A 12500-nucleotide genomic window follows, 5' to 3' on the forward strand; every position below is an offset into this window, starting at 1 on the left:
GCTTTCGCTTCTGATGCGCTCGCCCGCTGCTCAACGCGCTGCTCCTCCGCCTCACAAACCTGTGCGGAGTTCCGCAAGGAGCCGTGCTCGGGCCTCTCCAGATCTGAGTGTGACGCCTCCTGCTCGTCCTCTCCCTCGGCCAGGCCGTCCGCCTCGGTGAGGTCCGTCTCCAGCGCCCCGGCGATCGCCGTCTCGTCCAGCTGATGGATGTCGCTCATGTCCAGCATCTCAGCGCCCTCGTCCCCCAGCAGCAGGAGAGGCTCCTGGGAGGGCAGGGGGGACGGCAGGGGGGACGGCAGGGCGCCGGAGTCGCAGGAGGACTCCCGGCTGTGCACCACAAAGCTCTGCTCGGACCCGGTTGGGGTGGACGGCGAGTTGGCGCCGCTGGGCATCTCCACGCCCGAGTCCTCCGACTCGAACTTGTAGAGCCTCGGCAGCTGGGGGTCGGAGAACATGGCCGACAGGTAGTCGTCGTCTTTGGACTCCTGACCAGTAGGGGCGCTCTTTACGGAGCTCACCTCGGTGGCTTTGGACAAGTCGGCCATGCCGTGCTCGGAGACGGACAAGGAGAGGGTGGACACCGAGTCCTCCAGGCTGAGCAGCTTCTCAAAGCTGTTGAGGACCTTCATCTTGGTGAGCACAACCTCGCTGTCCAACAACACGTCACCTTTTCCTGAAAGGGTGAAAACAGACAAACATCAACATTAGTCAGGCTGTTTGGCTTTTTTTTTTACTGTCGCTGTGAAACTCCAGACTCTTTGGCAGTTCTGTGTTGTCTCCTGTGATGTGGGTGCTTTTATGACTGCTGAAATTTGCCTTCTTTATTTATGATATTTTAGTCTTTTTACCCTTTATTTATTCTATTTATTGAGAGCAGGTACTGTGAAACTGAGTTGCCCAGTGTTGAATCTGAATCTGAATAATACCTGAGTGAATCACTAAGAACAACAGCCTTCCCGCTCTCACGCAGCATATCCAGAGCACACAGAAGAGGCCTGGGCTCTATACCTGCCCTGCTGGCTCCGGATTAGATTTCCTTCTGCTGCAGGAATGTGGAGAGTGAAATATTTTTAATGAGAGTGAATGCAGAGGCATCCCAAAAATGCTCTCTTGTGAAAGAGGGGCGCGTTTGGGGGGGTGGGCTGGGGGTGGGGGTACCGTGATGCCTCCGCCCCTGTTCCATATTCCTCCCTTTCATCCCGGGTGAGCGCAGGAGATGTACCTGCTGTCACTGGCCACGCTGCAGCTCCAGAGCTTATCTGATCCCAGCAGCATTCTTCAGCAGCGGACAGGGCACGCCGTCCCACTGCAGCGCTCGCTGACCTGCCCGCCGTCCCACTCTCTCTCCCTGACCTGCAGTGCCCACCACAGCACAGCGCTAACTGACCCGCCGGCGTCCCACTGCAGCTCTCCCGACCCGCCTGCGTCCCACTCTCTCTCCCTGACCTGCAGTGCCCAGCACAGCTCTCACTGACCTGCCCACAGCGTCCCACCGCAGAGCTCCCACCCCAGCGCTCGCTGACCCGCCCGCCTTTGATCTCCCACTGCAGCTAATGCTATTATGTGGGGCAGTGGCATGTGACATCTTCTCTTTCTTGGCGGCAAACCCGCATGTCTCGCCTGTCAATCCTCACTGGCCTCTCCTTCTGTCCTGTGAATTCCACTAAACGCTCTCCTAATGTAGATAATGAACGCTACTTTACAAAACATTTAAAGCATCTGAGAAGTAGTACATTAATAGAAAGAGTGTTATTGATTAAGGGTTTAAAGGCGTTGTAAGCCCTTTTCAAGTTCAACATTGTGAGAGCCTGTTGGGCCTGGCTCCAACAACAGGGGGACTACCTGCTGTTTTAATCTGATATTGTGCTAATTCAAAAGCGAGATTAAAGACGCGCTTTGAAGCCAAACTCAAATCTCGCTGCCTCCTGACTTCAATAGGGAGGAAATGTTTTTCACACATGCAAAATAAAATTCATGCCAAATGTTCTGTTTTTGTTCCAGTTCTGTTTAATCTGTGTGTTAATCATCGGGCACCTTAAGAGCTTCAGTATCGGAGCGGTGATTTACGTGGTCACTTCAACTCTAAACACTCTCGGGGAGATTGGCTGATTGACAGGATGTGCATTTTGATTGGAGGAGAGTGTGATGAAAGCTTAGTGCTGATGCACAGGAAGTGAGGCGCAGGGACAGATCGTGCCATCTGATTGGCCAGGAAACAGGTCATCTTGAGGATGGCACGAAAGAGAGGGATTTGAAAAATGCCTAAATATTGAAATCATGTGATATAACACAGTCCCAAAACAGATCTGCCACGCACGGGCCCAAACAATGTTGTTTACAGTTGCTCACGTAACAGACCCAGACGTGGCTGCAGAGCCGTGTGCTGTGTCTGGCTATACGCCTCCCTGTTGCAGATCCAGCCCTTTCACAGAAATCAAGCCCTTTGTTTTTCAGCCCCCGCGCGGATAATAGCCACCAGACGGAGGCCCACCCATATTTTTCTTCTGTAGAGGAAAGAGAGAATGCTATTGTGATAACCGTGTTTTCGGCCGGGACGCAGGCTCTGCGAAAACAATGATAGTATTTGAGTCTCGTGAGATCATGAGACTGGGGGGGTGCTGCCCATTGAAAACAATAGTAGTGATTCCTTATCGTGGCCACTGAGCTGATGGAACTACAGTCTGTGCTGTGTCACTGGGCCCTGAGCTATAGACTACTGGACTGTACACATACACATACACATACACATACACATACACATACACATACACATACACATACACATACACATACACATACACATGGCTACAGTCTGTGCTGTGTCACTGGGCCCTGAGCTATAGACTACTGTACTGTACACACACACACACACACAGACAGCAGCAGTCCGGCACTTCCTGACAGACCCTCCAGAGACGACTGGGCTTATTCCTCAACAGCGTCAAGGTAACCCTATCACTTCAGCCTGGGCCATCAATATCAAATCAGACTCAACAGACAAATAAATAAACTTTTCTTTTCAACAACGTTTCTCTGTCATGAATTGATCTAACATAGAGGGGGTTTTGTTCCATAAAGGTGAAGTGTTATCTTTTGCCAAATTTGTGGGGCTACAGAAGCATTTGCATTCTAGTTGCCAATAGTGTGGATTCAGTTGAGTAAACAGGAGGAGGTGTAGAGTGGAATGTGCTCCACATCATTCACAAGACCAAGACCAACCATCAGTGAGATGACTACACACACACACCCACACACACACACACACACACACACACACACACACACACACACACACACACACACACACACACGGAAAGGCGGACCCAATTGCTCCGCATCACAAGACCATCATCTTACTGCTCCAGCCAGCTCCAGCTACAGCAGGAAGCCTTTTTACTGGTGCAGGGAACTTCAGCATGACGACTGGCCACTCCTGCTTGAGTGGAACGAGGCGATGACCAGGCCGATAGGCATGGGTCTCCTCTATAGGTGGCTCACACACACACACACACACACACACACACACTGCTTGAGTGGAGCTGGAGGCGATGACCAGGCCGACAGGCATGCGTCTCCCCTGTAGGTGGCTCACACACACACACACACACACACACGCTGCTAGAGTGGAGCTGGAGGCGATGACCAGGCCGACAGGCATGCGTCTCCTCTATAGGTGGCTCACACACACACACACACACACACTCACACACACACACACACACACGCACTGCTAGAGTGGAACTTGAGGGGATGACCAGGCCGACAGGCATGCGTCTCCCCTAATGAGATTAGACTGTGCTGGGCGCGATGGCGGCTCTCGCTCCTCGTCCGCGCGCGCTCCACATGTGGAAAGGATTTCTGCGCGAGGCTTCGCCGCTGCGTCCTCTGGAGCAGGCTGGAATGATGGTGGCCAGGGAATGCATTTCCTGTTTGCAGGAAAACGGAATGCAGGGATACGGAATGGAACGTATTACAACATTTCCACTCCGCTCTGACTCCCTCCACAACTCCCTGTGTTCAAATCACAGCCTAGCATTCCTCTTACAGCTAGAACAGTAATTTAGGAGCCACCTGAACCCCTGAACCTGAATATCATTTAGGAGCCACCTGAACCCAAATCACAGCGCAGCATTCCTCTTACAGCTAGAACAGTCATTTAGGAGCCATCTGAACCCCTGAACCTGAATATCATTTAGGAGCCTGAGAGCCATCTGAACCCCTGCATCTGAATATCAGCGCTTCCTCACTGCTTCCTCTGGTCACGTTTGAGTGACTGGGCAACGCTCTGCTCCGAGGTTTCCGCCTATAGAGCAGAGCGTGTGTGTGTGTGTGTGTGTGTGTGTGAGCCACCTATAGAGCCGTGTGTTTGTCTTGGACTGACCTGTCTATGAGCAGATAGCGCACAGCCCAGCTATACGCTCCTGGAGCCCAGGCAGTCTGGGGCCACACACTCCTTTAACACACACACACACACACACACACACACGTTCCTCTAACACTTTAGTGCAGCACAGCAACATCCACACACCCACCCACTGGCCAGCCGGCTCTACCATGATAAGGCCCACCAGATGACAGCTGAGACCGGATCAGACAGGCTCTGGTTCCGGCCCGGGTTTGGAGTGGTTCCGGCCCGGGTTTGGAGTGGTTCTGGCCCGGAGGTGGCACATCTGGGCTCTCTGGCGGACCCCCGGCGGGAGTCTCTGAGCGAGGGCTGCCCACTACCCGCGTGTCTGCCCGTGTGTGTGTGTCTGCCCGCGTGTGTGTGCCTGTGTGTGTGTGTGTGCCCGTGTGTGCTCGTGTGCGTATCTGCTCGTGTGTGTGTGTGCCCGTGTGTGTGTGTGTGTGTCTGCCCGTGTGTGTGTGTGTGTGTGTGTGTGTGTGTGTGTGTGCCGTGTGCGTGTGTGTGTCTGCCCGTGTGTGTGTGTGTGTGTGTGTGTGTGCCGTGTGCGTGTGTGTGTGTGTGTGTGCGTGTGTGTGTGTGTGTGTGTGTGCCGTGTGCGTGTGTGTGTGTGTGTGTGCCGTGTGCGACGCGTGTGTGTGTCTGCCCGTGTGTGTGTGTGTGTGTGTGTGTGTGTGTGTGTGCGTCTCCCCCCGCAGTAGCGGAGCTGATGATGGCGTAATTGGTCTTATCTGGGCCGGGGCTGCTGTGGGGCAGCTGCTGATATGGACACGGCTCTAATGGACGCTGCTACACATCACACTGAGCCAGCAGATAAACACATCTGTGTGTGTGTGTGTGTGTGTGTGTGTGTGTGAGTGTGTCTGTGTGTGTGTGTGTGTGTGTGTGTGTGTGTGTGTGTGTGTGTGTGTGTGTGTGTGTGTGTGTGTGTGAGGGTTTATGGAGGAGTTGCCTATAGCACATAACCGTGGGAGACGGCTCCATGGCAGTCTTGTTCACCGCGGTGCCATTCATCCCTCAAATTCCCGGAGTCATACTTTCCCCCCTGACCCAGTTTGGGGGTCACCCGGGAGTGCCCCTCTGGTGCGGGATTAATGCCCCTGTTGCCCCTCTGGTGCGGGATTAATGCCCCTGGGCGCCCCTCTGCTGGGGCAGGGGCACAAGTGCTGACGGAGGCCTGTGTCGGGGGGGCAGCGGCCAGCACCCCCTCTGCTTTTCAATTAACAGCCCAGAGACCAGGCGCCCTGCCTGCCTGGATCAAACAGACCTCCGCCCCAACATGGAGCACACACACACACACACACACACACACCAAACACTCTCACAGACACACACACACACACACACACACACACACACTCCGCCACAACATGGAGCCCTGGAATGTGTGTGTATGTGTGTGTCTGTGTGTACGTGTCTATTCATTTGAGTGGGTGTGTATTTGTGTGTTGGGGCGTTGTGTGTGTGTGCTAGAATCTGTGTACGTGTGTAAGTGTGTGCCACGACTCAGAGAGTTTTGGGGAATTTCTCAGCCTGCTGCTGGACCTCCTGCTCCTCATCCTCCTCCTCCTCCTCCTCCTCCTCCTCCTCCTCCTCCTCCCCCTCCGAGTTAGCAGTAGTAGCGGGGCTCGTGGGGAGGAGGTAGCGGTCCAGGGTGTGGGTGTGAGGGGGGGGGGGGGGGGGGAGGGGGGGTCAATGCTCTGGGGCTCGTGGTATCTCTGCCTACGCGAGCAGAGCCTGGTGGTGTCGGCCTCTGCACTTGACTGTTACTTACTCAGCACACACACACACACACACACACACACACACACACACACACACACACACACACACAATCATCAGCACTAGTCTCAGCCTGATGATGTAGAGCAGAGAGAAGATGGATGACCGGTGATATAACTCCAGCCGCGCACACACACACACACACACACACACACACACACACACACACACGGATGACTGGAGATTCAACTCTCCGGCCGCCCTGTAGAAGTAAACTGACCACACGGTAGAGGGCTCATGCTTCATGGAGGTTAGTCAGCACAGCCACAGCCACAGACACCCCACATCCATCTCACACACACACACACACACACGGCACAGCCACAGACACCCCACATCCATCTCTACTCTTCTCTCACACACACACACACACACACACACACACACACACACACAGCACAGCCACAGACACCCCACATCCATTTCTACTCTTCTCTCACACACACACACACACACACACACACACACACACACACACACAGTGTGCTGTTATTCATCAGTGGATGAACTCAGGGCTCCGGCTCCATGGAGTTGTATAAAGCTCCAGAGCTCCAGAGCGTGCTGAAAGATGGCTTGTGGAGAAACACGTTCACTACACACACACACACACACACACACACACACACACAGACTGAGCTCCAGAGCGTGCTGAAAGATGGCTTGTGGAGAAACACGTTCACTACACAGCGCCAGACATAAAAACGTGATAAACTCTCTCTTACTGTATATGTGATGCTGCTGGGAACCCGGAACTAGTGACGTTCTCCACATCTTAGCTCGGTTCTGCACACATTCCTTGTGACGTTCTACACAAAATAAACATGTCAGCAGCCCCTCTGCTTCACCCCCCCCCCCCTCTCTCAAGAGAGAGTTTTAGATTTTTAGATTTTTCATCTCCTCATCATAGCTCAGTTCTGCACACATTCCTGTCGTGCTACGCTACATACTGTATGTGTGGTGTGTGTGTGTGTGTGTGTGTGTGTGCGCTACACACTGTATGTGTGCGGCAGCTTGGATATCTCCTGATTCAAACCATATTTCTCTCATGACACCCCAGCCTCACAAAAGAGGGTGGAGGGGCTGCTTCACCAACACACGAGGAACACACGAGGGCCTTGGAGCTGCTTCACCACACACACGAGGGCCTTGGAGCTGCTTCACCACACACACGAGGGCCTTGGAGCTGCTTCACCACACACACGAGGGCCTTGGAGCTGCTTCACCACACACACGAGGGCCTTGGAGCTGCTTCACCACACACACGAGGGCCTTGGAGCTGCTTCACCACACACACGAGGGCCTTGGAGCTGCTTCACCACACACACGAGGGTGGAGGGGCTGTTTCACAACACACACGAGGGCTTTTTTATGAACACACGAGGGCCATGGGGCTGCTTTAACGCCTGAGATCCATCTACCAATCATCTTCAGCTCCTCTTACAGGGGAGATAATGAACTCAAAGAACAATCATTCAAGTAAAGGGATCTATATTTATACTTTTTTACATTTCTGGGTTATCAACAAAAGGTGTATATTCTTTGCAAGCTGTCCACATGGTCAATGGCTCTGGACCTCTGGTCGACTTCTGGTTGAGATCCGGCCCTGTGCTGGCCCTGTGCTGGCCCACATGTGGCCCTGTGAGGCGGTAAATACCCACAAGCTCCGTGTCTGCCAGCGCTGCCAAGCTGCATTAGTGTTCAGTTGTCCAGGTGTGTGCATGTGTGTGTGTGTGTGTGTGTGTATGTGTGTGTGTGTGTGTGTGTGTGTGTGTGTGTGTGTGTGTAACTGCTAAATCCAGGTTGACACTAATTACAGGCTGACGTCAGGCGTCGTCTGTAGCTCAGACAAACAGGGTAATCTCTCTCACACACACACACACACACACACACACACACACACACACACACACACAACAGGGTAATCTCAGCTGTAGCGTTAACGGTGGTGATGTCATCGTTCCTCCACAATCTCACACATCAGCAGATGTTGCTGCTGTTTCAGACACAAGACCAAAACATGAGGTCATGTAGCCTACTGACTACCTGACTCATCATAAACACAACACACACACAGGCATAAACACACACACACACACACACACACACACACACACAAACACATACACACTCACACACAGGCGTAAACATACACAGACACAGGCACATAAACAGCTATTTTCCAGAACATTAGCTTGACAGGCCTGCCCCCGGCAACAGGTTTCTGTGTCTCGCACCGAGGCCTCCATAAGCCAAGACCATGGAGAGGGAATCCAGACAGCCCACAGAGGAATTACTCGCTTACTCGCACACACACACACGCACACACACACTTTCAAGTAGCAGGATGCTTAACGGTCGCAACTTCTGGTCGCGTCATGTAAGTCATCATTATGTTAAGCCCCGCCCACCGACTCTATACACAATGTGATTGGTTCGGTGATTGCTCCCAAGTCAGCGAAGAGTTGCTAGACTACCCCGGCAGCAAATTACATTTCTAGGCTAGTAAAGACACCTACCAGAGAAACAACACACACACACACACACACACACCTAACAGAGAAACAAACTGCTCAAACATCTTCATGGCACACACACACACACACACACACACACACACCTACCAGAGAAACAAACTGCTCAAACATCTTCATGGCACACAAACACACACACCTACCAGAGAAACAAACTGCTCAAACATCCTCATGGCACACACACACACACACACACACACATCTACCAGAGAGACAGATGAAGGAGAGAAAATTCCAGAATGTGTTTACAAACTGCCCAGACATTGTTAAAGCACACACACACACACACACACACACACACACACGAGAGAGAAATGTCCAGAATGCGTTTACAAACTGTTCAAACATCTTTATGGCGTGCACACACACACACACACACACACACACACACACACACACAAGGCTTGCCTCCCCCTGTCACAGCCATGCGTAAGCAGGACTGAAAAGGGGTCCTGGTTTATTTGAGTTAGCCCCCTGAAAGGGTACAGGAGGGCCTCAGACTAAAGGCCAAATGACCTCAGGGCACACACACACACACACACACTCGCACACACACACTTCAGGGACCTCAGCTGCCCAGCAGACAGCGGTCAGGGGGGTCGTGTGTGGGTCGAGACAGGTCTGCTATTTTTACGGCAGCAACGCAGAGTGGAGTGGACACACACACACACACACACACACCCACACGTGGGGTGGCGTGGAGTGGAGTGGTGCAGAGGAGAATGTGAGAGGAGCACTCTGGGTGGGCTGGTCAGTCAGACGGACGGTCAGTCAGCTCGCTAGTCGTCCGGTCGGTCGGGGACGAGAGGCCAAGTGCTCTTAGGCCGTAATGTGTCTCCTATGAAAACACGCTGTCAGCATGTCCAGATGAGTAATGGCCTACGCACACACACACACACACACACACACACACACACACACACAGATGAGTAATGGCCTACGCACGCACACACACACACACACACACGCACACACAGATGAGTAATGGCCTATAAGCACCAGGCTGCCAGTGGCTGACCCGAGCCGTTAGCTAATGGTCCAGCATAGGCCGATCTTCTCCCCGATAACAACGCAAGTCCTCCAAGTCCAGTCTTGGACCGCAGAGGAGAATCACATTTCAGTACGGAGATAAACACTTTGTTGAAGGTGCAACAGAGGGCCAGAACTCAAGAGGGACCGGACACACACACACACACACACACACGGATCTGAAATAGCAGCTGTCCTCATGCAGCCTGAGTCCAGCGGAGGACATTTATTAAGATATTCTATAGCTTGTGCGGGTCTTACGTAAGAGCCTTTAAAGACACACACATCCTAACCCCACCCCCCTGCGCCTCTGTCTTGGGTATCAGCGACTACAAAGGGTGTTTAGCATCAGGGTGTTATTGCAAGAGCACGATAGGACAAAAACACTGAAGAATGCTTTCTATCATAATATTGACCACAGAAATAATATACTGCTCTGCTGCCTGTATTTCTGGCATCCAGTACTCTGTCAATAGAGGAGTGTGAGAAGGGGAAGTGTGTGTGTGTGTGTGTGTGTGTGTGTGTGTGTGTGTGTGTGTGTGTGTGTGAAGAGTGTGAGAGGAGGAAGTGCGTATGTGTGTGTGAAGAGTAAGACGTGGCTAATGGTAGACTAAACATGTGGAAGATATGATCATATCATTAACCCTCGAGAGACGAGGCAAAATAAACGCCATTTCTCACGTGTCTAAAGGCTTAGTTCTAAATTCTAATTTCTAAGAGTTCCAGAGAGTCCAATGAGTGACCAGTCCCCAACTATGGTCAGCAGCGGAGTGACCAATCACCATCTATGGTCAGCAGTGGAATGACCAATCACATCTGTGGTCAGCGGTCATTAGTGACCAATCACCATCTGTGGTCAGCAGAGGAGTGACCAATCACCATCTGTGGTCAGTGGTCATCAGTGGAGGTGACGAATCAACTGCACTGACAAGACCCAGATGCTTCTACTGTTGACGAGGTGTGAACCACAGCTACTGCCATCCACACACACACACACACACACACACACAAACACACACACACACACACACACACACAGACACACACACACACACAGAGATAAACACAAACACAGAAACAAAAGCACAGATAGATACAATGTCTATCTGTTCTTCGGGTCAGTGTATTTATGTATTTCTGCACATTTTTGTGTGTGTGTCACACATACAGTACAAAGTAATACAAGGTCTGGACAAACATGGAAAAACTCACAAATACGGACAGACACCATAAAATACTCAGTGGCAAAATAAATACACACTCCACTCTAGACCTAACAAAGCAATGATCCCCCCTCCACATACTCAGACACACACACACACACACACACACACACACACACACACACACACACACACACACCTCGTGGCTGTAAGATGGACGCAGGCTGAAGGAGACTTCCCAGAGGCTCTTTATCAGCTCCGCTGACGGGGGCCGAGGTTCTGTCCAATCACGCGGCTCCGTTCGCCTCGCCTTGTGGATAACGCAAGAATGTGAGCATGCTCAACAACCCCACCCCCCCCCCCCCCCAACTCAGACTTCTCAAGGCGATTTTCCAAAACTACCTCCACCACGACACCCCATCCCACTGCCCCCCCCCCACCCCCTCCCCTAACCTCTGACTTCTGAAGGCGATTTTCCAAAACTACCCCCCCCCCCCCCGGGGCAACAGAACTGTGCCGTTTATCAGTGCGGGCGTAAGACAGTCTCAGACCTGTTGACAAAGTGCACAGCTGCTCTTCACCTCCACCACCTGGGGCATGTCAGTGCTGCTTTTACCCCCCCTCTGGACATGGGGGGGGGGGGGGGGGCATTTACCCCCACTCTGGACACGGGGGGGGGGGGGGGCATTTACCCCCACTCTGGACACGGGGAGGGAGGGGGCATTAAATCACCTCCAAGGGCATTAAATAGAGGTGTGTGTTAGCTATTACTAGAGTTACGACTATTCTAGATATTACAAAGAGATATTTCACCTTTTTTGCAGAAGTGAAATACAGGTACAGATGTTCAGACTGCATAGAGTGTGTTAAAACTGTTCTGGGCCCAGTTTGTGTGTAAGGTTAGAGTTTGGGCACAGTGTGTGTGTGTGTGTGTGTGTGTGTGTGTGTGTAAGGTTAGAGTTTGGGCCCAGTTTATGTGTAAGGTTAGAGTTTGTGTGTAAGGTTAGAGTTTGGGCACAGTGTGTGTGTGTGTGTGTGTGTGTGTGTGTGTAAGGTTAGAGTTTGGGCCCAGTTTATGTGTAAGGTTAGAGTTTGTGTGTAAGGTTAGAGTTTGGGCACAGTGTGTGTGTGTGTGTGTGTGTGTGTGTGTAAGGTTAGAGTTTGGGCCCAGTTTATGTGTAAGGTTAGAGTTTGTGTGTAAGGTTGGAGTTTGGGAACAGTTTATGTGTAAGGTTAGAGTTTGTGAGTAAGGTTGGAGTTTGGGCACAGTGTGTGTGTAAGGTTTGAGTTTGGGCACAGTGTGTGTGTAAGGTTTGAGTTCGGGCCGTGTGTGTGTGTAAGGTTAGAGTTTGTGAGTAAGGTTGGAGTTTGGGCCGTGTGTGTGTGTAAGGTTAGAGTTTGTGTGTAAGGTTGGATTTGGAGTCTACCTGTCTGTCTGCCTGCCTCCTGCCTGTGTCCCTGTGTGTGTGTGTGTGTGGGGGGGGGGTCTGTCTGGGTGATTTGCAGCAGTGGACCGCCAGAGGGGACAGTCCCCACGGCAACAGCACATCTGGTGGCAGGAGTGGATCAGGGCTGGACCTGTCCAACTCTGTT

General features: G+C 52.2%; 1 protein-coding gene across 2 annotated transcripts in view; it reads right to left on the reverse strand.

The window, feature by feature from the left end:
• si:ch211-250c4.3 (uncharacterized protein LOC100535981 homolog) overlaps positions 1 to 12500 on the reverse strand; it is a 41723-nt gene that overhangs the window by 25770 nt on the left and 3453 nt on the right. For both annotated transcript variants that reach the window (XM_062519871.1, XM_062519870.1), the window contains exon 2: positions 1 to 673. This exon is cut by the window's left edge and continues 190 nt beyond it. In XM_062519871.1, the coding sequence (XP_062375855.1) occupies positions 1 to 673 (673 nt within the window). The remainder of the gene's footprint in view (positions 674 to 12500) is intronic.

This window comes from Sardina pilchardus, chromosome 18 (genome assembly GCF_963854185.1).
Source record: "Sardina pilchardus chromosome 18, fSarPil1.1, whole genome shotgun sequence".
Lineage (NCBI taxonomy): Eukaryota > Metazoa > Chordata > Actinopteri > Clupeiformes > Clupeidae > Sardina > Sardina pilchardus.